This window comes from Salvia miltiorrhiza, chromosome 3 (genome assembly GCF_028751815.1).
Source record: "Salvia miltiorrhiza cultivar Shanhuang (shh) chromosome 3, IMPLAD_Smil_shh, whole genome shotgun sequence".
NCBI classification, from domain to species: Eukaryota; Viridiplantae; Streptophyta; class Magnoliopsida; order Lamiales; family Lamiaceae; genus Salvia; species Salvia miltiorrhiza.
Window position 1 is genome coordinate 64,576,443 of NC_080389.1, and position 25,964 is coordinate 64,602,406.

At 39.5% G+C, this 25,964-nt stretch overlaps 5 protein-coding genes, 1 long non-coding RNA gene and 1 pseudogene across 6 annotated transcripts; 3 read left to right on the forward strand and 4 right to left on the reverse strand.

Annotated features, from left to right (window-relative positions):
• The first annotated feature begins 255 nt into the window (after positions 1-255).
• On the forward strand, positions 256-3,420 carry LOC131015598 (Golgi SNAP receptor complex member 1-1). Its single transcript, XM_057944032.1, has 5 exons — positions 256-698; positions 1,222-1,452; positions 1,850-2,017; positions 2,863-2,976; positions 3,097-3,420. The coding sequence occupies exons 1-5, from the start codon at positions 660-662 to the stop codon at positions 3,208-3,210; spliced, it is 666 nt and encodes a 221-aa protein (XP_057800015.1). The 5' UTR covers positions 256-659; the 3' UTR covers positions 3,211-3,420.
• Positions 3,421-3,524: 104 nt separating this feature from the next.
• Positions 3,525-5,304, reverse strand: LOC131015597 (uncharacterized protein At2g39795, mitochondrial). Its single transcript, XM_057944031.1, has 3 exons — positions 4,929-5,304; positions 3,987-4,312; positions 3,525-3,831 (listed from the first exon to the last, which is right to left on the reverse strand). Exons 1-3 carry the CDS (start codon positions 5,157-5,159, stop codon positions 3,672-3,674), a joined length of 717 nt encoding a protein of 238 aa, XP_057800014.1. The 5' UTR covers positions 5,160-5,304; the 3' UTR covers positions 3,525-3,671.
• A 54-nt stretch (positions 5,305-5,358) lies between these two features.
• LOC131015595 (aspartate aminotransferase, chloroplastic) lies at positions 5,359-9,459 on the forward strand. The gene is given in 13 exon segments (XM_057944030.1): positions 5,359-5,519; positions 5,683-5,745; positions 5,904-5,969; positions 6,185-6,379; positions 6,517-6,555; positions 6,646-6,735; positions 6,866-6,974; positions 7,051-7,160; positions 7,972-8,115; positions 8,379-8,402; positions 8,404-8,546; positions 8,760-9,024; positions 9,117-9,459. Coding segments are annotated over 12 exon segments (1,380 nt in total). The 5' UTR covers positions 5,359-5,519; the 3' UTR covers positions 9,249-9,459.
• A 174-nt stretch (positions 9,460-9,633) lies between these two features.
• LOC131019177 (sister chromatid cohesion protein PDS5 homolog C-like) lies at positions 9,634-17,318 on the reverse strand. The gene is given in 18 exon segments (XM_057947863.1): positions 9,634-10,463; positions 10,551-10,625; positions 10,819-10,862; positions 10,967-11,053; positions 11,141-11,192; positions 11,283-11,356; positions 12,217-12,327; positions 12,414-13,389; positions 13,768-13,853; positions 13,940-13,993; positions 14,360-14,413; positions 14,612-14,706; positions 14,822-14,942; positions 14,944-14,961; positions 15,038-15,164; positions 15,457-15,638; positions 15,747-15,950; positions 16,889-17,318. Coding segments are annotated over 18 exon segments (2,919 nt in total). The 5' UTR covers positions 16,994-17,318; the 3' UTR covers positions 9,634-10,009.
• Positions 17,319-18,062: 744 nt separating this feature from the next.
• On the reverse strand, positions 18,063-19,541 carry LOC131015600 (U-box domain-containing protein 13-like; annotated as a pseudogene).
• LOC131015601 (uncharacterized) lies at positions 18,815-19,820 on the forward strand. Its single transcript, XR_009098578.1, has 2 exons — positions 18,815-18,952; positions 19,085-19,820. It is a non-coding gene; the product is annotated as an uncharacterized LOC131015601 (long non-coding RNA).
• Positions 19,821-20,240: 420 nt separating this feature from the next.
• LOC131015599 (chaperone protein ClpB4, mitochondrial) lies at positions 20,241-25,500 on the reverse strand. The gene is made up of 10 exons (XM_057944033.1): positions 25,193-25,500; positions 24,850-25,068; positions 24,545-24,782; positions 24,232-24,427; positions 23,852-23,906; positions 23,051-23,201; positions 22,387-22,695; positions 21,822-22,087; positions 20,801-21,730; positions 20,241-20,718 (listed from the first exon to the last, which is right to left on the reverse strand). The coding sequence occupies exons 1-10, from the start codon at positions 25,442-25,444 to the stop codon at positions 20,425-20,427; spliced, it is 2,910 nt and encodes a 969-aa protein (XP_057800016.1). The 5' UTR covers positions 25,445-25,500; the 3' UTR covers positions 20,241-20,424.
• Positions 25,501-25,964: the final 464 nt, after the last annotated feature.

Consider the following 25,964-nt stretch of genomic DNA (forward strand, 5'->3'; position numbering starts at 1 on the left):
CTGTACAATTACTTCCTAAATATTGCACGACCAATTTACAAGTTAGACACGGCTATTAAACGCTTCAATAAATCTCATTTCTTGTAAATTCGACATTTTGATAAAAAAAAAATTGGTGCCTGTAAGTTTCTTAAATCTTGTCATTGGTTTCGGCGATCGAATTTTGAGATGAGTCATGTCTTAATTGAAATGTTCCTAAAATCGTATTTAAATTGGTTAAAAATCGAACATTATATGACAATAATCCCATATGATGTAGTAATTGCAAGTATATATCAAATGAATGACAGGTCCAAATCTAATTGTAATCCAAAGCAAATCACAATTGTTTTTTAGTGTATATATTCAGATAATAAGGATTAAGGAAAATACGAGAAAGAATAAAAAGGGTTGAATTAGAGTTCAAAGAAGAGAGAGAGAGAGAGAGAGAGAGAGGGGCAACCGACGGAGAGTGGCAGCAGCAGCGAGAGTAGTTGACAATTCGCTCTCGCTGGATGTAAAACACCAAACAACACACATTTCCTTCATTTTCACGTTTCCCCTTCTCTCTGTATCGCCTCCAAGCTCCAATTTTCTTCTTCACTTCATTTCAATTCCCCTCCTGCAATTCAATTCAATTCAATTCATTCACCAGCTACAACTGTAAACTTTGAGCAAGAATGGATCCTCCCGCCTCTTGGGACTCCTTGCGCAAACAGGTATGTCACTTCTCTTTGGTTGCGCCAGTTTTTTCTTTTTCTTTGTCGCAATTCCATTTCCTCACGCCCCCAAATTCACCCGCCTTTAGATTTTAGGGCTTCAGTCGACATGATCAGATTTGTGATATGATTGTGATGATTGGTGGTGCTTGCTAAATATCCTAGTCTCCATAGGCATTTCATTTACGATGAGATCAGCATCTGTTATGTGGATATCATCTTCAATGACATCTGCTTTGTTCACTCTTATTTTCTTCCTTTCTAATTGTGATGACTCCCTGCATTATTAATATTATCATTTTGTGTAATTTTATCCTGGATCTAATTCTTCATATACCTTTTACTGCTTACTTTCTATTAGAAACCTGATCATGGTTTTGTTTCATTCAAGTAGGTTGTTAGACTCATCACTAGTGTTAGCTTCTTCATCAATTTCATAGGGATTTGTTCTTGCTACATCTATACTCCATTTTCACTTTGTTTGAGATATGATTGTTTCTGCCCTGTGCCTGCATCTAAACAGGCGAGAAAACTCGAAACTCAGCTGGACGAACAGATGCATTTGTATCGCAAGTTAGTATCAACAAAAATTGATTCATGTAACGATAATGATTTGGAGTCTGGCATCGATCAACTCCTGAAACAGCTTCAGCAAGTAAATGTGCAAATGCAAGCTTGGGTTTCATCTGGTGGATCAGAGATCTTTTCTCATACATTGACACGACATCAGGAAATCCTTCAGGATCTTACTCAGGTTAACAAATTTTTTTTCATCCCACTATTAGTAGTGTGTTATGTGTGTATGACTTGGTGTTGAATTGTGAGGTTGCTCACTGGAGCTAAGCGCTGCTGAAGACTATACCTCAAAGTTAGATGTGAAAATTTTATTTTATGTTCCATACTCTATGGAAGATGTTTCACATAATTATCTTGTCGAAGTAGTGACTTAAGAAGGTGCAGATAATACTGTAAACCTAAAACTTTACCTGTGTAATTTTCTGAGCTATTCATGTGTATTTCATATGTTCATGATTCTTACCCAGTAATATTGCCTTTCTTGAAGTCTTTTTAGCATCTTCCTCTTTCACATGGTTGATTAAAGAATTTCATGATTCATGTTGCTTAACGTGCCTTACTTTTTGGTTCCATAGGAGTTCAAGCGACTTCATTCCAGTCATAGAGCTAAGAAAGAGCATGCATCACTTCTTGAGGATTTTAGGGAGTTTGACCGTACAAGATTAGACCTTGAAGACGGTGGTGGTTCTTATGATCAAGCTCTTCTCAAGGAGCGTGCTTCTCTCCATAGAAATTCCAGCCAGGTAACGGGTAACCTTGTCTATGTAGTGTTATAGGTGAAATGATGTTGGCTTCATGAGTCATGAGCTGCCACCAAAAGAACATCAAGATAGAGTATGTAGACTTGTCCCATTACTTGTATAACAAAATAATTATATCAGAAAATGGAAACAATTTTTTTTGTTGCAACTGAAAAAGCTACTGGTTTTGGTTGAGGAACATTAATTGTTTGCCATATGGCAAGATATAGAGAGGTAAAACTTTCTCATGCTATGTTGCTAGGCATGTCTTATGGGTAAATTATGGAGGTCCTATCCTATGTACACCCAAGAATATAAGATGTAATCACACATTATATTTGGCAGCGAAAAGGAGAAGTCAGGTTTGACAGAGATGTTGAGGCATTACCAAAAGGGTCTAGGTGTAGAGGTTACCTATTCTCTAATGCATGATGCTTACTAATGGAGAACTGAACTCTGAAGATACTGTAAGTAAGAGTATCATCTGATGGTGCATATCAAATGCCTGGTTTGACTCACAATATTACCATGGGAGGGAACAACTTATTTTGTCAGAATCACCTAATACTAATAGCGGGCTTATCTTGGTTAGCATGAGTGTTAATAATTGGATCAGTCGGCAGAATGGAAACTCGGTGCACATAATTCTCAATTGTGAAGTTATAGGTTACAATCTGTGTTGGTAACTGATGGCCTTATTATATTCAAGAAGTTTTGGATATAGTGTGTGTGAGACTTGCTTGGATTTGTGGAGTTCTCTTGCTACAGTTTGTCTTCTTAAAGCTAGTGAAGTAACTAAGCGTGGAGACAAAATTGGCTCAAGGTTTATCTGTTTCTGTTTCCTGTAGGTGGACTCTGTGATATCACAAGCACAAGAAACATTGAAGTCCCTGGTCTTCCAGCGTTCCACATTTGGGGGCATCAATTCGAAGCTTAGTAATGTGGGCAGCCGCCTTCCGACGGTAAGTAACAAACCATTAAATGCGTACAGCTAGCAAAAATCACACTGCACCATTCACTTGAAATGATCTAAATCCCAAATATGCTGGAAATAAGGCCCAAGCTTGCTCGATATTGTGCAGGTGAATCACATTCTCTCTGCAATAAAGAAGAAAAAGTCCATGGACACCATCATACTCTCCTTAGTAGCATCTGTGTGCACGTTTTTAATTTTAATTTACTGGTGGACCAAGTAGGCGAGTTTTCGCCCATCGACTCGGAGATGATCTGGAGCTGGGAAAATTGTTGTACATACCTTCTTGGTCTGCTCTGGATGACTGGATCTATTGTTTGGTTACACATGTGAGATGAAATTGTATGGGCCGCATTTTGTTCAAGAATCTTGATAAGATTTGTTACTCTGTTAAAAACTCTTCCACATCTAAAAATTATACAGCATCGCAAAATCCCATCTTTCTATGTTAGCTCATGATTCATTCTCAACGCACATTCTATCTGTGTAGAACAATGTCCTTAACTTACATGTTATGTAATCTAATACAACATGATGGGAATGAGAACGAGATGAACTATAGCCATCCAAATTGATATTCCATCCTAGTCTCCAAATTATTCCAAAATTTCCCCATTACATAAAGAACCAAATCCTACATCCTAAAAATTTGGATGACAAACATGAAGGACCAACAAGACCTTCCTATTTTTCGATATATGATTGGACTTTCCCCAACCACTGTATAAGCTCAATCCTTTTCTTGTTCATCATGTATTGATGCAAGAATCTTGAAAGGTCACTGTTTATCCCCCTAGCATTCAGGAACTCGTAGAATCCAGTTCGTAGCTCATTGCTCAAATTCCTGCGAATAACAGGTGAACTAGTGAGAATTTGGTTACATAAATTGATAATACATCCCATTATACAACAATGCTGAGCAGCAAGTAACTGAAAGGAGAGATTAGGAAGTACTAATCCTCAACATATATGGACTTAAGAAAATGGCAAATTCCATACTTTATATCAGGGCCCATGAATTGAGCTGTAGGGTTATCATGCTTGTATGTGAAAACCTTTTGAATCTCCAAAGAATCAGGCCAGGCTGAGCAGACAACTCCCATGGAATCATTTTTTTTTCCTCTCTTTATATCAACTACCATGCTAATGTGAAGCAGCACAACTTCCTCAGTGTCGTCATCGTTAAATCTTGTTTCAACGGCGTAACCATCAAACATGGTTGCATCAATCTTAATATTCTCATCGTCAGCTGATTTGCCCTTCAATATAACACACTGCTGACCAGGCAGATCTTCCACCACAAATCTGTCGAACTCTGTAACAGGCTGCAAAAGAGCATGAATGATAAATACAAGTCAGGAAGCAAATCTGAAAGTTTGGGATGATGAATATAAACAACTTTAGTTGACATCAAAATTATCCATCCCCAAAGTGTGGGCACAGTAAGAAGTCTTGCAGCTCCCTCTTTTCCTCCCACAGACCAGAAAGGCATTTTCTTTGAGTTGATAGGCAATCACACAACATCTCATAAATAGGGAACTCAAAACACATAGATGCAGACATTATGGAAGAGAGATGTCCTAGTGTCCATCAATCTTCAAAATGTATCTCTCAGTAATATAAATCAGCTTATATTCGACAAGTTAACACATCACTGTGACATGATTATGCGATGGTAACATGCTCATATTGTTGAACATACACAGTGTTGGATTCATGAAGGAGTAAACACGACAACCTGAAGGAATCTGCTGTTGAGAAGTTGCTCAACTGAAGCAGCCCCTCATCACAGATACACAGTGTTGGATTCATGAATGAAATCAAATGTAGAGTAGAGTATGACATATTAACTAATCATTGGCGGAGACGTTGCGTTGAGCTATAGAAAGTAAACAAAATTGGAGCATAAACAAGTAATTAATAGTAAAGTGAGAAAAGCACCTGATGCGGAGGAGCAAAATCGTATTGGTATTGAATCTCATTGCGAAGAATCGTCCGCAGTCTGGATTCGAGGGGCGAAGAACGAGGCGGTGATGATGATTGAGATTGAAGGGCATCGGAGGAGGCGAAGCGGCGATTGCAGCTGCGACGGCGGAGAATGGAAGAATAAGAAGAAGGAGAAGAAGAAAGGGAAGAACGCAGTGACCTCAAAAGAGCTCTTCCTCCCATCATTTTTCAACACGAAGAAGAAGAAGAAGAAGAAGAAGAAGAAAAGGGGCTTTTATTTATTTTACTCTACTCATACAGTCGTACTAATACTATCACTGCATTTGCATTTTGCTCCTCCCCTTTTCCCCTCTTTCATTTCTACTACCATTTTTCATTTTTTCTTTTCTTTTTCTCAACCTATACAATTTTTCAAAATCGAGTATTACATCCAATTATTTATTCCGATAGCGCATGTCTATAAATATAGTGAGTTTGCGGTTACTGTGAAAGCCAAAACTGTGCTCGTTTTTATCGCCCTCATTTCCTTTCTCACTCTCGTTGTTGTTGTCGACGTTAGCGGATTCCATCTGCTCCGCTGAAACGGTATTTCTTTCTGCTTTCCAACTCTTTCTGTTTCGATCTACTATCGCCTGCCTATCTTATTGTTCGCATTTGCAAAAGTGATCCGTTCCATCAACTTTTTCTTTTTCTTTTTTTTTTATCTCTTTGGTTGATTGGTTCATTTCATACTTGTTGCTACACATAGATGGCTTCAGCTTTTGTCTCGCTCACTTCAACTTCTCCGATGGCTTTGCTAGATCCTCTCAAGGTAACCATACCATCATCCACTTGTTTATTTTTCTCCGAATTTTTTTTCTTTCTCACTTCTTCAGTACCATGTTCCTATCCGTGATTTAGCGGATCGGAGTTTTGGGGGAAAATTAAAGATTTGCTCAGTTTAACTCGTTATTTCCGTGGGGTTAGCAGGCAAATTCAAGGCTTGGAGCTTCCAATCAGATGACGTTTTTGGGGAAGAATTTTATCAAGGCCAAGGTACGTCGCAGCGTTTTAGCCGCATGATGCTCAACTCTAATTGCATGAATTGTTGAAATAGTTGCTGCCGCCTCTCCAATCACTTTATCTATTTTGCCTTGAATTGCAAGCTTGCTTAATTGAGTTGGTTCTGGAAGTAGCTCTCTCATGGCTTATGGCGGCACTTATTTTGGAGATATAGATTGTTCTCTCATTTTACTTGTCTCCTCTTTCAGCCTTTCACTAGGACGAGCATGGCCGTTGCCGTTGAGGTTTCCAGGTTCAATGAACTAACAATGGCTCCTCCAGATCCCATTCTTGGAGTTTCTGAAGCATTCCGAGCTGATACTCATGAAATGAAGCTTAACCTGGGTGTGGGTGCATATCGGACTGAAGATCTACAGCCGTACGTGCTTGATGTTGTCAAGAAAGTAAGTTGCTTCATCTGCTCTTGTTTACATGTTGTACAACAACTGCTTTCTTTTCTGTAAGAAACAATTATTGCATTGCATATTTGATTGTTGAGCAATTACTAAGCAAAATGATATTACTGATAAACAAAATGTAGGCAGAAAATCTTATGCTGGAAAGGGGAGAGAACAAAGAGGTACTTAATGTTTTAACTCCACAAGGCTTAGATGTGGTCATTACTGAGTTATTGATCACTTATTCTTATAATAAGCATCACAATGTGTAGTACCTACCAATCGAAGGTTTGGCTGCATTCAACAAGGCTACGGCAGAACTATTATTTGGAGCAGAAAGTGCTGTCCTTCAGCAACAAAGAGTAAGAAACATAAAGTCCTCTTCTCGTGCATAAGAATTAAAAATCTTCAATTGGCCAAGTTGCAATAAATACAACTATATAATTTGCTTTAAGACTGGAACTGTATGAAAAATCTCTTCTTTTGTCACAGGTTGCCACTGTCCAGGGTCTTTCAGGAACTGGCTCTCTGCGGCTTGCTGCAGTGCTCATAGAGAGATATTTTCCTGGTGCTACAGTTCTGATATCATCTCCAACCTGGGGTACTTGTTAAAGTTCTAATGAGCTTTCCTGGATAAAATGTTTACGTCTTTCTTCTGACCGGTAACGTCTCTACAGGAAATCACAAGAACATTTTCGGCGATGCTCGAGTTCCATGGTCCGAGTATCGCTATTATGATCCCAAAACAGTTGGTTTGGATTTTGATGGGATGATATCTGACATAAAGGTTGTGAAATCATATTGATGCCACCGTGTATCTAGAATTGCTGTACCAATTTTCAAACTGATCATACCAAACCAATTCAGCCAAACCAAATAAAAAACTATGGTTTGTGCATGTGATGCGATGCGATGCTAGAATGCTAACTGAACTTTTGGTTTAGTTTGTGGTTTCTAAAGGATAACAAATCCAAATCCACCCGTCCCTTCGGGGACATCCAAACGGCACTCCTTAGTGTAAAGAGAGAGGTCCAGGGGTCAAACCTCACTGTCCCCCCTTTCCCCAGCTATAACCAAAAACAAAAACAAAAAGTCCAAACCTGCCCATGAACACACCTGTACCTGCATATACATTTACCTTGGTAATAGTTCATGTTTCACTAGCTTCTGGTCTGACTTTCCAGCTCATTCAAATGATGTATCTTGTTTCAGTAAAATCAGTGCCCATCATTTGCTGCATTTTGCTTAATTGCTGAAGATTTTTATTGCCATGTGGATGTGGCTATCTATTGTATTTCAAAAGTCAGTTGTTAAGAATAAGATGGAACATAAAAGGCCCTTCAGTTACCACATTACCATCCTCCTAATAAGGGACATAGGGACATCTAGGATTGTGACACTGTAGCAGCTGTATAAGTTCCAATTTTTGTGTTAAATCAGGTTCATGTACATAATTTATTCAATTCTGATAGGATAATAAATCAAGTCTCTCAGTCCAATTTTTGTGCACTTTTTCCTCATTAATCAAGAGAAATTATATAGGCCAAAGTTGCACACAATTCCTCCTACAATTTTTGGGTACAACTCTTGTATTTCAGGCAGCTCCAGAAGGATCCTTTGTGTTACTTCATGGCTGTGCGCACAACCCAACTGGTATCGATCCAACTCCAGAACAGTGGGAAGTAATAGCTGATGTCATTCAGGAAAAAAACCATATTCCATTCTTTGATGTTGCTTACCAGGTGCCCTGTTGTTAAATTCACGTCTTTGTTAGCTTTATGGATATGTGGAATGTGTATTTGAGTGTGCGTGTAGGCATGGGTATGTGTTTGTATGGTCCATGGTGTGATTCATTTGTGTTCAACTCAATACTGATTGATTTCACATCTGGGGCAACAACTTTTGCAACAAATTTATGAAAAGAACAACAGTGTCTATAGATCATCAATTTGAATGTAGGCGGTATTTCTTTTTATGGGATTATCAATTATCAATTTGAATGTAGGGGTTTGCAAGTGGGAGTCTTGACTGAAGATGCATCATCAGTGAGATTGTTTGCTGACCGCGGAATGGAGCTTCTTGTAGCTCAGTCTTACAGTAAAAACTTGGGTCTGTATTCAGAAAGGATTGGAGCAATTAATGTTGTCTGCTCATCATCTGAAGTAGCACAAAGGTAATAATAAGATGTGATGTCTTTTGATTGTTTTTGTTGAGCACAATGCTAACTGCAGTTGTATTGTATTGTATTGTATTGCATCTTTCCTCATATACGAAAACGCCTATTGGGATGTCCATCGCATTGTAATGTTGAAATTGTTAACATACTAGGCATGTGTTATAAGTTAAGCTTAGGATATTGCTACGAGTGACTTGATTGTAACTGCAGGGTGAAAAGCCAATTGAAAAGGATTGCACGACCTATGTACTCAAATCCTCCCATACATGGAGCCAGGATTGTTGCTAATGTTGTGGGGAGCCCAGATCTCTTCAACGAATGGAAAGAGGAAATGGCATTAATGGCCGGAAGGATAAAGAGTGTCCGAAAGAAACTATATAGTAGCATCACTTCGAAGGAAAAAACTTCAAAGGACTGGTCCTTCATTCTGAAACAGATTGGCATGTTCTCATTCACAGGCTTGAACAAAGCTCAGGTACAGCAGATATTTGTTTAGAATGCTCAATTTGGAAAATGTAATGACTGTGTCCGTCTTGCTCTAATATTTCTACCCTTTTGTCGAAACAGAGTGAAAACATGACCAGCAAGTGGCACGTATACATGACCAAGGACGGAAGGATATCCTTAGCCGGATTGTCTGCGGCCAAGTGCGACTATCTTGCTGATGCTATTATTGATTCATACCATAATGTCAGCTGAAATAGATTATAAAGTGCTGAGAGTTTTTTGTCAGGTCTTTAGACTTAAGTAGCCAAATAATTGGTGGTGCAATTCAACTTATGCGTTATCATCATTCTTATACTTCAATTTGCAAGAGTTTCAATCCAAGGGGTATTATTTCAATAAAGTTTCTCTGAACATTGTATTTGTACCTACAGAAAGGTGTTGAATATCGCTTTTGCTTTGCATACTTGATTATGAGTGAATAGCAAGTGATGGTTACAACTTACGAATCACAAATTCCGGAGGAAGAGTTGGCAGGTAACCCGATTTATGTCAAATGAAGTATGTAGTAGATGTTTATTTAATTCTTTCTCCAACGACACTCAACACATTCAGATACCATAAAACCTTGAGGCATTGCTTTTCAATAAATTCATCCATACTCTTCTCTAATGAAAGATTCACACCCAAATATTGCACTATTTATGTTACATAAATTGGCGGAGAGTGCTGCTAAACTCTTCTGGATTACCATACTAGTAGTGGCTGAAAAATTAATTTACGACCGAACATAACTAGCACCAAAACTCCATCCATCCGAAGATAAAACACAAGACCAACAGAAATCTACCTCCGACATAACCACTACCAACTACTATGACAAATGTTAAAGCTAAGACAGTTAATAATATCCGAGCCTAATTCACCCTACAATGCTAGAGGAACTGCAGGAAAGTCTACAGAGTAACTGGACATGTGAAAACAACCCAATGGAGGGACCACACCAACATATAACTTCACTTTCTTCGCTTCTTTCCGACCTTCTCACTTTCTTGTGATTTGGCAGAATCTGCAGCTTTCCTTTTGGCTGTTTCTGATGATTTTGCAGTATCAGGTGTTTTTTCCTTCATCCGATCAGTTTCTTTCACCTTTGATGTGCTAGATTTTGTTGTTCTTGTACCACCAGAACCAATGGTTTTGCCACCAGGTGGGGTTTTACCTTTTGACTTTGGAGTCCGTAGGTTGTCTTGTTTTGAGCGACTAGAGTGTTTGCCAACATCCTCTTTAGATTTTCCAGATGCTTTGGCAGAGTCAACTTGACCTTTGCCCCCAACTTTCTGAGATTGATCTTTGGATTTGTCATCCACAGATTTTTTACTGGCCTTTGGGTAGTTTTCTTTGGACCCTGACTCTGCTTTCCCATCGTCCTTGGATTTCCCACCAGCCTTTGTTGCAGTATTCTTTTGTTTACTGGAGAAAGCGAAAACCACCTTCCATTATTCTTAAAATAATCGTAGTAAATGCTTCATAAGGAGATTGAGAGCAAGAGAACCAGACCTTTTAGGTGAACCTTCAATCTTCTGGTGTTTGCTTGTTGTTTCAGAACTCATATTACCTTTCCTCTTTACTTGTCTGGTTCAGGAAAAGCATACTTTCAGCAAAACTGGAAACTAAAGTAGAGCATACAATTCTACAGGCTATCAAATCTCAATCTCACCCTCAGTTTCTCAAACCATACCCACTATAGAAAGCTATTAATTTGAGATGACTGATGTGATCACTGAAGATACTCAAGGTTGAAGTATTTGATAGGATAGAAACTTACACGTCGGAGGAAGTATCATGACTTGAATGTTCAACATCCTGATCCTGTTCACAGAAAATGTGAAGAATAATCACAGAAAGTAGAGAATGCAACTATAATACAACTTAAGAAGTTAATCTTCTGGTCAAGAAAATAGAAAGTCACGTACCCCATTTGAAACCACATCATCTTCAACAAAAGCCCATCGTTCTTTTTTGAGGTTCAGTGTCTCTTCATCACCATCATTATACAAGACCTACTTAGGATGGAAGCATGAAGCCAAATTAGGGTTTCTAAATCAAAAAACAAAAAACAAAATGCAACATCTAACTTTTGCACTGACCTTATGCTTCTTCTTGACAGAATCAAATGCATGAATCACACCCTCATAAAACCTGGCAATAATGAACAAAAAGCAAAAGATGTTCTCACTGTATATTAAATCACATTTAAGTACTATATGAAATGTAAAGAGAATCACTCACGCCCGATCTACCGGCCACCACACTTTAACCTTTGATCCAACCAAATTCTCCCCGTACTCTAGGTTCTCAGATACCTGGACAAGCAATAATTAACCAGAATTAGTTCAATGGTCCGAGTTACATTCAGATGCAATATTCGAGGATGCGAATGTAGATTCCGATGTGCTCCATTACCCACAGGGTTATCCTATCTAGTTAAGTCAGGCTGTAAACATATTTCATCAACAGTCAAGAGCAAACATAAATGTAAAGCATAAAGATTGACAGAAAGCAGAGACAAACACCAAATGAGTTAAATCTCAAAAATATCATAGCCACCATAAAGGTTTGACTTTCTAAAACTCATAACAATCATATGGAAACATAATCTTCAACTAATCTAAGCCCATTCTAGCTGGTTTCAACTCTAACTATTACACAACAAACATTAGTCATCTAAAATTTTGCATATAACACAGATATTTTGAGCAAACTAATCATATTATAAATTGTATCTAATAATTATTGTTTTGAAGTTCTTATTCAGCATATTTAATTTTCAATGGAAGGTATTCTTAACTACATGAAAGCAGTCTGAGATAACTTGCAAAGAAAAATTTTGAAAAAAGAAATTCCAGTGCAACTATTATAAAAATCTAGGAAAGATACAGGGTAAAGTGATAGGGAAAAATTCAAGGAGAGGACTAAAGCACAATACACCAAAATGTTTCACAAATTGATCAAAATCCCTGTAAATATTCACCAATAAATGATTGCCTAATCAAGTTTGGCAACTACTGGCTGCTCCTCATGAATTACAAGTCAAGAATTAGGATCAATGTGCTCTGTCCATTTGCACTTGAACATTATATTTCGGGGATGCTGGTGAGAGAAACTGCTAAACTTCAGTTGCATGAAAAGCTGAACAGCACCAGAAGTTTTTTAAAGTTTATACCTTCTCTTTGCCTGGAGTATGTTTCCTCTTGGCACTTGTTTTTGGAGTTTCTTTCTGAACTCCTTCGTGTTTTGTGGATTTTAATTGGGATTTCCGAGGAGTAACTGTGTCCTACAATAAGAAACACAAGATAGCTGAGAAAAAGTTTGACAGGTAAAGTAGAAACTAGTGAATAGTTCTGGAAGACCCCAACTTACTTTGCCATGGTCTTCCCTTGCAGAAGATTTTGGAGTATCTTTTTCAAAGGCAGGTTTAGGTTTGCCACGTCCACTCTTTTTTACATTTTCCTTCCTTAATGTCGATCCACACTCTTTCTTATTACTAGCATCCTTCGGTTTTTCTGCCCGGTCCAGTGATCTTGCTTCTGAATCACTTGCATAGCCGTCATCATTCTTTGATGCAACTTCTTCAGTTAATGCTTTATCCTTGTCAGACGATTCATCAGTTCGCCTTTTCCCTGAACGCCGCTGCTTCTTTACTTCCGAAATGGACTCCTCTTCAGATGCACTCTGAGGAGCAGCAAAATCTTCACCGACAAGCTCTTCTTCCCTCGTTTCCTTAATATCTTTTTCAGATAGCCTCTTATCAGGGTGGCTGCCACTTTGTGCTGGAGATGCCTCATTGACAGCCTCAACAGGTTTAGATGCTTCAGTGACAGCCTCAACAGGTTTAGATGCTTCAGTGACAGCCTCAACAGGTTTAGAAGCTTCAGTGACAGCCTCAACAGGTTTAGATGCTTCAATGACAGCCTCAACGGGTTTAGATGCTTCAATGACAGCCTCAACAGGTTTAGATGCTTCAGTGACAGCCTCAACACTTCTGTCCTCTCCTTTGTCCAAAGATTCAGCAGCTTCAACAGGTTTAACCTCAGTCGGAGAAGTATGTACATCTTTAGCTGGAATGTCATGATTTTCTTCTTCCTGCTGCACTTGCTCATCTTCAGCTTCCAACTTCTCGGGTTTACGTGCATCGCAATCATCAGATTCAGCTTTGAACGTTGCGTTTGCCTCAAGTTGGCCTTCAGAATCAACCTTCTTTGAAGTATTTGCCTCATTTGTAATTTCATTGGTCCCAGTCTCATTGATACCATTGCTCACAACTGACTTTGGTGATCTGATAGCAGTGGAATCTTTATCCAGGAATGTTGGTCCCTTCCCCATCATCCTGAGCTGCCTGCTCACAACAGTAAGATATTAAAGATTATGTAGTGAATAGCAAAAACCTCCCACATTTATAAATAAAGTAAACTGGAGTAAATCTGGCATAGGTTTACAGCTATCTCTGTCTTCTTTGATAAATTATACAACTAACTGCCCAAGATAGTAACATGAATTGTGCCAGATTGTTAAAAGTTCAATTGCACAAATGACATAACAGCCATTATCTTCTCAAAAAACCTTTTAAATCCAATTCATTTTCAATTATTTCAATCAGTATACAAATCCAAAAGTATAAGATAATAGCACAGAAACCATGGTATAAGCATGGAACAAAAGCACACAAACCACAACAAGAAGAAAGTTTAAAGATCCATGGAATAAATGCTCAAACATGGAGGATATTGCAGAAAGAGAGTTTAACATGCAACTAGTCTTCATATTGTTGTGTGTTTTTGTGGAGAGGGGGAGAGGGTGGTTCTAAGAACCCGTGCATTAAATTTGAGCATGAAAATAATCTTCAGTTATTGTATTAACTAAATGTTTAAATGACTACATCAACATACCGGAGTTCCTAGATCCCGAGCAGGAGAAGCACTGGTACAGTTTCCCTCAACTACCTATAACAGAGAGTATCACAGAACATCAAGATTAATAACAAATCCCCGAACTCAAATTGCATCATCTGAAGCATTAACCAGGGGCATCAAATAAAAAATCTCAAACAAAAACCACAGGCTTTCTGCTTTGACCAAATCCAGAGGAAACAAACTCAGAGAAATATTGCTTATTCCATGGAATAAATGCTCAGCATGGAGGACATTGCGGAAAAGAGACTTTGATGTTGCAACTACTCTTCATATTGTTGTGTGTTTTTGTGGGAAGGGGGAGATGTTGGTTCTAAGAACCCATGCATTAAATTTGAGCATAAAAAGAAGCTTCAGTTATTATATTAACTAAACTTCTAAACCACTACATAAACATACCGGAGTTCCTGGATCCCGAGCTGGAGATGCACTGGTACAGTTTCCCTCAACTACCTATAACAGAGAGTATAATAGAACATCAAGATTCATAACAACACCCGAACTCAAATTGCATCATCTAAAACATTAACCAGGGGCATCAAACTAAAAAATCTCAACAAAAAGCCATAGGCTTTCTACTCAGAGACATACTGCTTTACAAACATTGAGACTTCATGCATATCGAACAGCCACAAAATGGAGGATGTGCACCATTGTGAAACAAAGAAGAAAGAGGAGGACCCAAAAGAGGATGAAAGACATCCCATTTTCAGCAAAACGGATCAACAATACAATAATTGATACAACTTAAATGATAAATTTCCATAAAAGACAAACTAAACCAATCAACAAATGGAATACCGGCTGGGTTTTCAAGATGCTCTCATTACTATGCCCGACGGTATCAGTGTTCTCTTCGGCACACAGAAGCTACAACTTCACTATATTCATCAAATGAAGTTTCTAAAGATGTTACTGCTTGTCTTAAACAAGGTCTAAGCTTGTCAGCTGCGTTCTGAATTACTCTCTCAGCCAATTTCCTTCGCAATTGGCGTAACCTCCTGTCAATGTATTTCTGTCAGCACCTCGCTATAACATGGCATATAAGAGTTGGTAAAGAACACCCAGGAAATTGACCTGATTGTTTCTTCTCAAGGTAGCCAAAATTGGAGCAAGTAGATCTGGGGAGATATCTTCACTTTCTTCTATAACAAGAGTCATAATTGTCTCCATGGATGTAAAAATCATTTCACTGTGATTAGCTCTGTGAGCATCAAAATAGCAGGGATATAAACACTTCGGGCAGGAGTAAGTTCCCATCTCAAGCATAAATCAGTAAAAACTAGAACTCTGGAAACAGAAAACTTCTATGCATAACTTAAGAAATTACTTATCAATTGCTTTCTAAAAACTTATAACCAACTGATTCCGCTTGGCATCTTTTAATATAATGAATCCCAGATCTATCACTTGCCTTGTCCCGCAGGAGAATGAAGTGAAAGAGAAGGGTCAAAAGGTGATAGTAACAGCTGATCAGCACATGACACAGAAATTACCTAATAGCTTTCAGGAAGTGTTGGAACATGTCAACAATCATCTGATCGCATTCTAAATCCAACATGATGACGCAGGACCTTACTTTGGCCACAGTTTCTAGTATAGTGACCCTCTTTTCATGAGATCTGCTGGAAACGTCTGACAAATTCTCAAAGGATGATACGATCAATTGAAAGACATCCTGTAGCCAAACGAAGTGTCACAACCAAAACCAAGACAGATGGGTAGAGTAAGAGAGTCTGTGTGGGTGCATGTGTGTGAGAGACAGAGAGGGTATCAAAGATATCACCTTCATCTTGTCATCATCATATGGAGCATCCGGGGCAGTGATCCTGGTTATCTCACTGATGCAAGAAGCTACACCTACTTTTACGTCAATATCAGAATGCTCTAAGAGCACCTCCATGACAAGAGCCTTCATCAGTGGAGTAAGTGCATTTTGCATTGTTTTGGGAGGAGACTGCTCCACTTTTGATAGAAGTTCCTCAACTCGCTTAAATCAGATAAAATAATTTGAGATTAAAAGGGAGTAGGAGAAACATTTTGGAACCACATGAAATATGCATGTGAATCAGAAAAGAATGCTAATCACTGACAGAAGACTAATATGAACCACAATTCTTCAAAAAAATTGGAAAGTAGAATAGAAGGCCATATATTTTGTTAATGCTCATTAGAACATATTCTCTACAGATCCTGCAGCCTCAGTCAACAAAAGAAAGAAGTGATAAAAGAATCTTCATTTTGAAGTTTCAGCATGTGTGATGATAATGTGGCACAAAAACTAGAGTAAAGGAGTAAATACCAGAATATTAGAGAGACAAGCAGCATTTTCAAATAGAAATGCAACTCAAAACATGCAAATGGAATGCCTTTTTAGGTTTCCGAATGCGGCTATTGCTATAACAGAGTAGGGCAAGAGGCATTTCTGTATGTTAACAGGATTAGTGAGGAGAACGTACGTATATAAGTATCAGAAAGGTGAGGGCCAACAAATTGACATTCTTCGGAGTGATAGAGGCCATTAAATTTTGGCAGGGAACTATGGTAAAGTAATTGGCAAATATTCTTGCATCCACATAAATCGTAATATAATTTAGGGTGTCAAGCCTTCCATGTAGATATAAACCTAAACCCAGGAAAATCTCTGTCTTTCTTATAGGTCATCTGTAGAACCGCACCGCATCACTCAGTTCAGGCGTGAGGTGTGATGGGCCGATATCTACCTACGTATACTAACAATGGGCAGAGAGAGAGAATTTCCAGAAAATCAACAGAGTAATATTAGAAGAACAAAAATATTTACAGAAACACGCAGTTAAGTTAATGAAAGCAGTGATTACCATAATTACTATGACTAGTAACCTCAGAAGAAACGAAACACCCTAAGATATGCAAGCCAATCAGCATGGGAGGGCGTTGAGAGCTTACATCGAGAAGCGGGAGGAGTTCATCGAGCGACGAAGGAGGCTGAGCAAGACTTTTCCCAGCTGCGGTAAGCCGCTCTTCCAGTTCTTTGTCGGAAAGTGTAGGCATCGTCACTCTGTTATCAGATCTTTCTACGCAAAAGCAAAACGGAAACTCAAATCGAAAAGCATGAACAAATGCCCAGGAAACCCTAGGCCCAAGAATACGAAGGACAATTGTATTTGGTTTGAATATTAGGAACAACTAGTGTCCCGTTGGGAATTTTGAAATTGCAATTCTCGGAAACCCTAGAATAGAGCAGGAATTGGGATTGGGAAGTAAAGCAGAATCCGGTGAGAGAGAGAGAGAGAGTGGAGAGACAGAAATTACCGCTTGTTTTTTATTTAGGTGCAGCAGCGCACCCCCGATTTGCGAATCCAGAGCAATATCCAACACCAAAACGATTTACCTTAGATATTATACATATATATATGTGTGTGTCGCGTTTGCAGAAATTATACACACTACTATTTTCACGCTTCCATATGCTTTGGCCACTCCATTAATCGAATTTAGGATAAATATAGTGTTCTTGGGAATAAATATTGCTACTTGACAAAGACTCGCCCAATGTAACTTTTTTTATATATATAATTTAATGAATTATATGTATTTGTTAGAGAATCCAAAAATCAACTTTACTCCAGAATCAGATTATATTTTAAATTATTTTATTGAATATTCAAAACATTTATAGAAAGGGAACATTAACTTTATGGAAATTCGTTAGAAGTTTTTGCATACATAAATACTAAGGGCTTGGGGCCAATAGAGATGATTCTATCACTTTTATTTATAAATTATACTACTAGAGATTTTTTAGAATCAAACTCATTATAAGCGTAAGTTGATAGGTCAAACTCATTATAACCAATGCCCCTCATCATAAGATTAAGATGTACTAATAACGGTCATAATCAATACACGAGTCTCACTTGGACATCTTAAATAACATAGGATTTTGTAGAAGAAAATTGAGTTGTTATTTGAATATTGTCATCAAATTTAAAAACTAAATACCGAGTAGAGTATAATAATGAATATCACCAAATTGTCGGTTCCTACAAGTAACGTGGACAAAATGCGAATGCAAGCACAACCACACACAAAGTGTATCAAATTCCAAGAATCAGTATTATTGAGCAACAAAAAAGGGGCTATGTATTATCTATTAATTCTGAGGTGATAACAAGTGCAAATGAAGACAAAATCTAATAGAAATGCATGAGAATCAGAAGGGCAAGCTCTTAGATGTGGAGCTAGAAGTGAGGGAGCGAAGATGGTGAGAGGGAACGAAATCATGGGGCAGATTAGCCCTTTTCACCATCCTGTTCATGTTGTTGTGCAAACTCTGCTGGACCAACTGCTTCACCGCCTTGCTCTCTTGGCTCATCATCATCTCCTCCAAGCCCAACGACTCCTCCTCCATCGAAGAGGAGGTCGACAAGCGGAGCTGAGGCGTTTCCCTTTCCCTTGAAGCTCTCCAACATTCGAGAAGCCCTCTTCTGCGCCAGTGTGCTGCCCAGTAGAGTTAGCTCCAGCAGCGACGACACAATGCCGGCCTCCATCATCGCCTGCCTATCCCCATACGACTTGTGAGCCATCACCATTAGAATGTAGCTCGCCTTCTCTTGGCACCCGGGCGAATCTATCCAGTTGAACACATCCATCAGAATCGGGAATGCATCCGCCACGCTGCTTATCCTCTTCCGCCCCTCACCTGCCGACACTAGATTCCCGAGAATCGAAAGGATTCGCTCGCTCATCTCCATGTCTCCAACCTTGCTCACCAAGTAGGGGATCACATCGCTCTCCACCATCACACCCACATTTGAAGGTGAGATGGAGAGATTGTACAGCGCTCGCAACGAATCCTGCTTGGCTTGACTTTGCTCTGTCACTCGCAGCGTTTCAACCAAGAAAGGGATAGCGCCGGAGCAACCGATGATTGGTTTGTTGGAGTCCAGCGCGCTCAGCCCCAGGAAATTAGCAACAACTGCTTCCGCGATGGCGTCGTTACCGGATTCAGTAAGCTTGAGCATTTTATGGACGGCACCTGCTTTCACAATCGCACCTTTGTTCCTGAACAAACAAACAAAGGAGTATTAGATCTACAACCAATTAAGTTGCAGCAAAACCCTAGCTAATAATGCAATGCAGGTACTGACGCATCGTTGGCAATGGCGAGGTTGAGCAGAGCATAAAGAGCAGCAATCTGAGAGCGGAAAGTGGGATCTCGGGCGTCGAGCAGAGCAACAAGCGGCGGAATGACGCCGAGAAGGGCGAGAGTGGTGCGGGCTTGGGGATCGTCCTTGGTCAACCTCCTGACATCGGCGGCGCCGTCGAGCATTGATCCATCCAGCTGCAGTTTCCGAGCCACATTTTTGAGGGTTTGGAGCAGCTGCTCTTTCCGCCTCACCTCGTCGTCGTTTTCCCACCACTCCGGCTGCTTCAGCAGCTCCGACAACTTGTCCGATCCGGCGGCATGCGATCTCTTCTTCGCCGCCTCGGGTTTCTTCCGCTGCAGACCTCCGCCGCAGCGCACACTGTCGATTATGAGAGACCAGAGCTTGAGAGGGCGCTCCAGCACCACGGATCCGCCTTCACACTTGCCCATGGCGATCACATCCGTCGCAGTCTAGGGAATATTTGAGGTGGACTACAGCGCATAGAGAAATCAATGGTACATTACACACTAGTGTTTGATGTTTCTTTCATTAATTAATGCAGACACAATTCATTAATGGGGGTGAGCGGAGGTAGTGGAGACTTGGGGGGTTGTGGCACTGGCGGCAGAGAGAGAGAGGTTTTAGTTGATCTAGGAGATTAAAATTACTACTATACTCCATGTATGTACAAGCCCGACACTAAATTATATAATGTCCCCTTTACTTTATTAGTTTTGTCATTTTACCGTTTCATAATGTTTGCATCTTTTTCTAACTTGTCAGTCCAGCTTCTTTTCTTTTTCTAACATGCCACTTCAATCACTCAAAAAAAAAAAAAAAACATGCCACTTCAAACATCTACTTTTTTTTTTTTTTACTTCACAACCTCACAAATTATATTTCTGTAAAGCAACGACAAGTACAAGTAAAGATGATTTTTGCCTACAACTTCTCCCTATGGTAAAGAAACACATCCGATGATTTTTCTTTATCAAAGAAAGGACCCTTTATCGGTACATGCATCAGTCATGACCCAAACTCCTCTTTTTTTTTCTTCTTCTCATGTACAGACAAACTCAAGACTTCTACTTTGATGTATTTATATTTTCAAAATATGTATTTCCTCACAGAAATAATAAGCATGCTTATTTGAAGACAAAATGAGATGTCCTTCTTGAACAAATATTATTGTAGCATGATGGCCCTGTCCATCTGTTTTTCCCATCCATCACCTGAATAAAAGTTTACCCACACGGAACTCAGCAAAAACCACTCGATTCTAATTTTCATCTCGAAACACAATTTATACAAATCCTCAACCCAAGCAAAACGCTAGTTGTTTGCTACCATGGCATCCTGGGCAAACTTTTCGACCTTTTTAATGCACAATCGCTTGTTACCCTGAGCGTCTGGGGTCTGATCAAGAACAATTGAATCTTCTTCCTTGATTTCACCTCTTAAGATTTCCATTGCTATCTCATTCTCAACCATTTGTTGAATCACCCGCTTCACGGGCCTCGCTCCAAAGTTAGGGTCGAACCCTAATGTTGCCAGCACTTTAACTGCATCCTCCGTGTAATGCAAGTTGATACTCCTCTGTTTCAGTCTGTCTCTCACACGATCCAGCTGCATAAATCAAACATATACTTTACTTCCATCAATTTTACTGATTTGTACCACTAAGGATAAAATCTATAAAGCAACTTACCTGAATTTCAACAATTTTACTGATTTGTTTCGAATCCAGAGGCTGGAAAACAATGTATTCATCAATCCGGTTCATGAACTCTGGCCGGAAAGTTTGTCTTGCTAATTCAACCACCTGTCTTTTCATCACATCATATACTGCATCCTTGCTATCCTCTGTGTTTCTAAGAGTTTCAAGGATGTAATGAGATCCAATGTTTGATGTCATGATTAGAACTGTATTAGTGAAACTGACAGTCCGTCCTTGAGAATCAGTTATTCTTCCGTCATCCAAGAGCTGCAACAGGATGTTGAAAACATCATGATGCGCCTTCTCAATTTCATCAAACAACACCACCGAATATGGCCTTCGCCGGACCACTTCTGTTAACTGTCCGCCCTCTTCATATCCAACATAGCCAGGTGGTGCACCAACCAGCCGCGAAACTGCATGCTTTTCCATGTATTCACTCATATCAATTCGTACAAGCGCATTCTCCGTGTTGAAAAGATACCCAGCAAGAGTTTTTGCTAGTTCAGTTTTACCAACACCTGTCGGCCCCATAAACATGAAGCTTGCAATAGGCCGATTTGGGTCAGAAAGCCCTGCCCTGGAACGTCGTATTGCATCAGCTACAGATCTCACAGCCATGTCCTGCCCAACAACCCTTCTGTGGAGAACCTCCTCTAGCAAGACGAGCTTCTCTCTCTCAGTCTGCTGGAGGTTAGATAGTGGTATGCCTGTCCATCTACTTACTATCTCAGCAATGTCGAGATCTGTAACTTCCTCCCTTAGTAGTGACTTTCCAGATATCCGATAATCAGCAATGTTTTTCTCAGCCTCTTCAAGCTGGCGCTGGAGTGCCATCAATGTGCCATACTTGAGTTCAGCAGCACGATTCAGGTTGTATTCACGCTCAGCAGCTTCCATCTCTAGGTTAACTCTGTCAATCTACTTGCAGAATAAAACAAATGAGTCCAAGGATACTCTATGATGTAGCCAAATTTAACAGCTGACACGAGAGTTTTAACAAAGCTATTACCTCTTCTTTAATTGACCGAACTCGGTTCATAAGAATTTTCTCATTTTCCCACTGTTTGTTTAACTCCCCTTGCTTTTGTTTTAGAGCCACCAAATCATGTTCCAGCTTCATCAAGCGCTCTTTTGAAGATGGGGCTGTGTCATTTTTAAGAGACAGCTTTTCCATCTCCAACTTAAGCACTGCCCGATCCACCTCATCCAACTCAGTAGGCTTTGATGTTATCTCCATTTTCAGCTTTGCAGCAGCTTCATCAACAAGGTCAATGGCTGGCATAACAAATTTCATTTGTATGAGTGTGTGGCTGAAGTTGGATTACCTAATCTGGAAACTAAACACCCAAGAACATGTTTAAATGATTTTGCAACGACTGGAGCAAGGATTAGGTCAATGGGATGAATTATAATAGTGCTAGTTCCTTTCTGCATAACAGGATAATTAATTTGAAAGAAAGGAGATAAGGGCCTTAAGTGTTATGAGAAACAAGAATAATCTATTGTTGCTCAGACCTTATGAGCAGCATGTGAAGTGTTACACCTTACATGTGTAAACAAAACCTATGGTTTACCTTTGTCTGGTAGAAAGCGCTCTGTGATGTATCTATCCGAAAGAATTGCTGCTGATACAAGAGCATTGTCTGATATTTTCACCCCATGGTGAAGTTCATAACGCTCCCGTAACCCACGCAAAATGGAAATTGTATCTTCCACAGATGGTTGTCCACAAAATACTTGTTGAAATCTACGTTCCAAAGCAGGGTCCTTCTCAATGTATTTCCTGTACTCATTCAGAGTGGTGGCCCCGATGCATCTTAGTTCTCCACGGCCAAGCATGGGTTTCAACAAATTCCCAGCATCCATCGCACCTCCAGTAGCCCCTGACATGGAGTAATCCACTCATCACAATATGTTCAGGTATGGATAATCATGGTGACAAGACACATTTTATTTCCCAAGCCTAAACATGCATCTCAAACATCTGATCCCCTCTAGGACTAGCTAGCTTAACCATATATCCAGAAGGTAACTTCTTCAGATCAGTAATAGAGAAGTATAACTTGATGTTTAATCAGACAATGAATTTACAAGGTCGAAGCATCAAGCTTATTCATAGCAAATTTTGAACATGTCAAAGTCACCACTTGAACCCAAGAAAGCAGTTGTTTATTTGATGACCAGATACAAACTTTATGCACAAGGAATCGAGATGAAACAGTAAAACTTTTCAAATACCTGCACCAACCACGGTGTGAATTTCATCAATAAACAATATGAACTGCCCATTTGAAGCGGTCACTTCCTTCAGGACAGCCTTTAACCTTTCCTCGAAATCACCTCGAAACTTCGCACCAGCAAGCAAAGAGCCCATATCCAGAGAGATCAACTAATGCACACATATGAAAGCAAATTCCACATTAGAAGGATGAGATAGGTAAGAAAATTCAGTTGAACCGAACTGTAAATTGGTAGGGGGCAGGGAGTATTTGAATCTACTTCGTAGATGCATGTTAGGAGTGTTAAAATGATGACAATTACATATGCCCCAACCCCAACAGGAGCAGATGATTCTTAAAGCCAATAGGGTGTCTGATATTTATTGTAAAAGTTGGAGACAAATTAATCTTGAGATACTAAATTATGTTGGGAAAGTGTGATGCAGAACTGGGAAAATTGGATTCTAAAGTTCTCAAGCAAACAAATACCGGAACTTGAGCAGCCCTTCATCTCAGCACCGTCCACAAAGGTGGTTTTTAAGTTCCAAACAGATTTCTAATACAAATTTCATCATCTATATGAAAAATCAGATGAAGACTACTACATTTTAGAGTTTTGACTTCTCATTTTACTCAATGAATAAAGAAAGACATACTGTTAATGCCAAATCGATCAACAAGTGCATAGTGTCATAAAGGCTTAAAAATATTTCTACTGATGACTGATGATGCTAAAAGAGGAAGTAATGAACAAATTGCTTCTTTGCAAATAATAGTTTCATCATTGCTGCAAATGGAATCACTATGACAGAGAGACTACCTTCCGATTTAGCAAAGGTTCTGGAACATCTCCACGGACAATCCTTTGAGCTAACCTGCAATATAGGTAGATGGTGAATTACTGTTAATCCTCTATCTTATATACCTTCAATTACATATTGTTTTCAGATACAATGTATGAAATTGGAAAACATTGCTAGAATTTCTCCAAGAAGTTATTGTCTACCCTAAATCCTAATACAGGAAAAAGAAAACTAAACACCCGTAAATTAAAGTAAACCGAATCAATATCCCTAGTTCTTCCAGCAATGAGTAAGCATCTTCTGATCAAAATTTATCTTATAAAATGAATTGAGATCTATTTACAGAGCACATAAAAGACCAGATACAGAAATAAGACACAGCTCCAAAAGTTTGTACCCTTCAGCAATTGCAGTTTTTCCAACTCCAGGTTCCCCAATTATAACAGGGTTGTTCTTTGTTCTACGAGATAATATTTGGATGCACCGTCGTATCTCATCATCACGTCCAATAACTGGGTCAAGCTTTCCACGTCTGGCAAGCTCAGTTAAGTCATTTCCATATTTCTCGAGTGCCTCATATTTACCTTCTGGATCTACAAAAGATGGTTTACTAGTTAGTTTGATCACATTTTCTTCCTGTGCCTAGAAACAAACTCTTGCAATATAGGTAAAGGTTATAAAAGTAGAAGTTGCAAGATGTTAGAACATACTTTGGTCAGTTACTCTTTGACTGCCACGAACGGCATCAACAGCATCCTTCAATGCCTTGTCGCTTAGTTGAAGATTGTCGAGCAGCTTTTGCCCAAATCTTTTATCCGAAGGGAATGCCAAGACTAGATGCTCAACAGACAAAAACGAATCACCCATTTGTTTTTTACATTTCCGAGCATTCTCCAACAGAGAAGTGAAGTGAGAGCCCACAATAGGTCCGGTTGTATCCCCTGAAACCTGGCAGGAAGAAAAAAAAAATGAAGGCCAATAGAAGAATTCAACCAAATATGATGAATGGGTATACCTTGGGCTGCTGAGATATGAAGTCATCAGTCGACTGCAGCAGCGATGTGTTGTCAACACCAGCCTTGGTGAATATTCTTCGAGCAAGGCCATCCTTTTGTTCCAAAAGGGCTTTCATGAGATGCTCGGTTTCCACCACTTGATGTTTGCTGTCTTTTGCTGCATCCACAGCTCCAAGAATTCCATCCCACGCCATTTCAGTAAACTCGGAGTTGCTAATCTGTCACACAATATTGCTATCATTAACATGAAAAATGGAAAAAAATCCACAAGCACGTCACCATTTCATAATTCCTCAAGCTTTCTGGGGTTAATTTACCAAAAAAAAAAACATACTCACATACCTGGCTAGAGGCAGCAGAGGAGTAAGAGCGGATGCATGATGATGATGATGAGATCGAAGCAGAAGAAATTGTATTTTGGTTATTAGTGAGGGTGGGAACGGGAGCACGGGGATAAAAAGCAGGGGAGGCGGAGGCTGAGCGCAGCGCAGGGGACGATGCTGGTAGGGTTTGAAGACCCCTGCCGGTTGCCCTAAGCGCTGCGACGGCTGACCTGCTTAGCCGCACCGCCGGCGTGCTTCTAACAATTGCCATCGTCGCTAAAGCAAAACGGCCGAGTCCAGAAGAATGTAGAGAAATCTTTTTATAACCAGTATAATATAAATATAAATAAACTTCAGTATTTTAGGCTAGTTTCCAGCAAAATCGGCCGGTTCAGTGAGAAACCACGGTCTGGTTCGGTGAAATCGGACCGGTCGGTTCAATCGAACCAGTCAACCTACGAGCCGGTCTGGTTCGATTGGACCGGCCGGCCGGACCGCCGGTTTGGTTCAAACATGCCGGTCAGACCCGGTTCAACCGGTTCAACCCGGTGCGGTCTGACCCGGTTCGATCCATTTCTCGGGCTAAACAGACCACCTGCTTCACTCGGGCTGTTGGGCCTCAAATCTAAGGTTGGGCAGCCCTTTAAGTTCTAGGATATAGTCTTTTATTTATCTCTTATAAATTTTTATTTAATAATATTGTAAATTAATATTTAAATTAAAACTAACAAAATAATATATTTAATAAAATATTTTTAAAAACAATTATGTAAATAATTTACACATAATCT

Coding starts and splice junctions, on each gene's coding strand:
- LOC131015597 (XM_057944031.1), bottom strand. CDS start 5,159: ATGATGGGAGGAAGAGCTCTTTTGAGGTCACTGCGTTCTTCCCTTTCT. Junction 4,313..4,928: donor ATTTTGCTCCTCCGCATCAG/GTGCTTTTCTCA, acceptor GCTCTTTTGCAG/CCTGTTACAGAGTTCGACAG. Junction 3,832..3,986: donor TTCATGGGCCCTGATATAAA/GTATGGAATTTG, acceptor TGTTATTCGCAG/GAATTTGAGCAATGAGCTAC.
- LOC131015599 (XM_057944033.1), bottom strand. CDS start 25,444: ATGGCAATTGTTAGAAGCACGCCGGCGGTGCGGCTAAGCAGGTCAGCC. Junction 24,783..24,849: donor TCATATCTCAGCAGCCCAAG/GTATACCCATTC, acceptor TCTTCCTGCCAG/GTTTCAGGGGATACAACCGG. Junction 23,202..23,851: donor AACCTTTGCTAAATCGGAAG/GTAGTCTCTCTG, acceptor TGTGTGCATTAG/TTGATCTCTCTGGATATGGG.
- LOC131015598 (XM_057944032.1), top strand. CDS start 660: ATGGATCCTCCCGCCTCTTGGGACTCCTTGCGCAAACAG. Junction 2,018..2,862: donor TCCATAGAAATTCCAGCCAG/GTAACGGGTAAC, acceptor TGTTTCCTGTAG/GTGGACTCTGTGATATCACA. Junction 2,977..3,096: donor TGGGCAGCCGCCTTCCGACG/GTAAGTAACAAA, acceptor GATATTGTGCAG/GTGAATCACATTCTCTCTGC.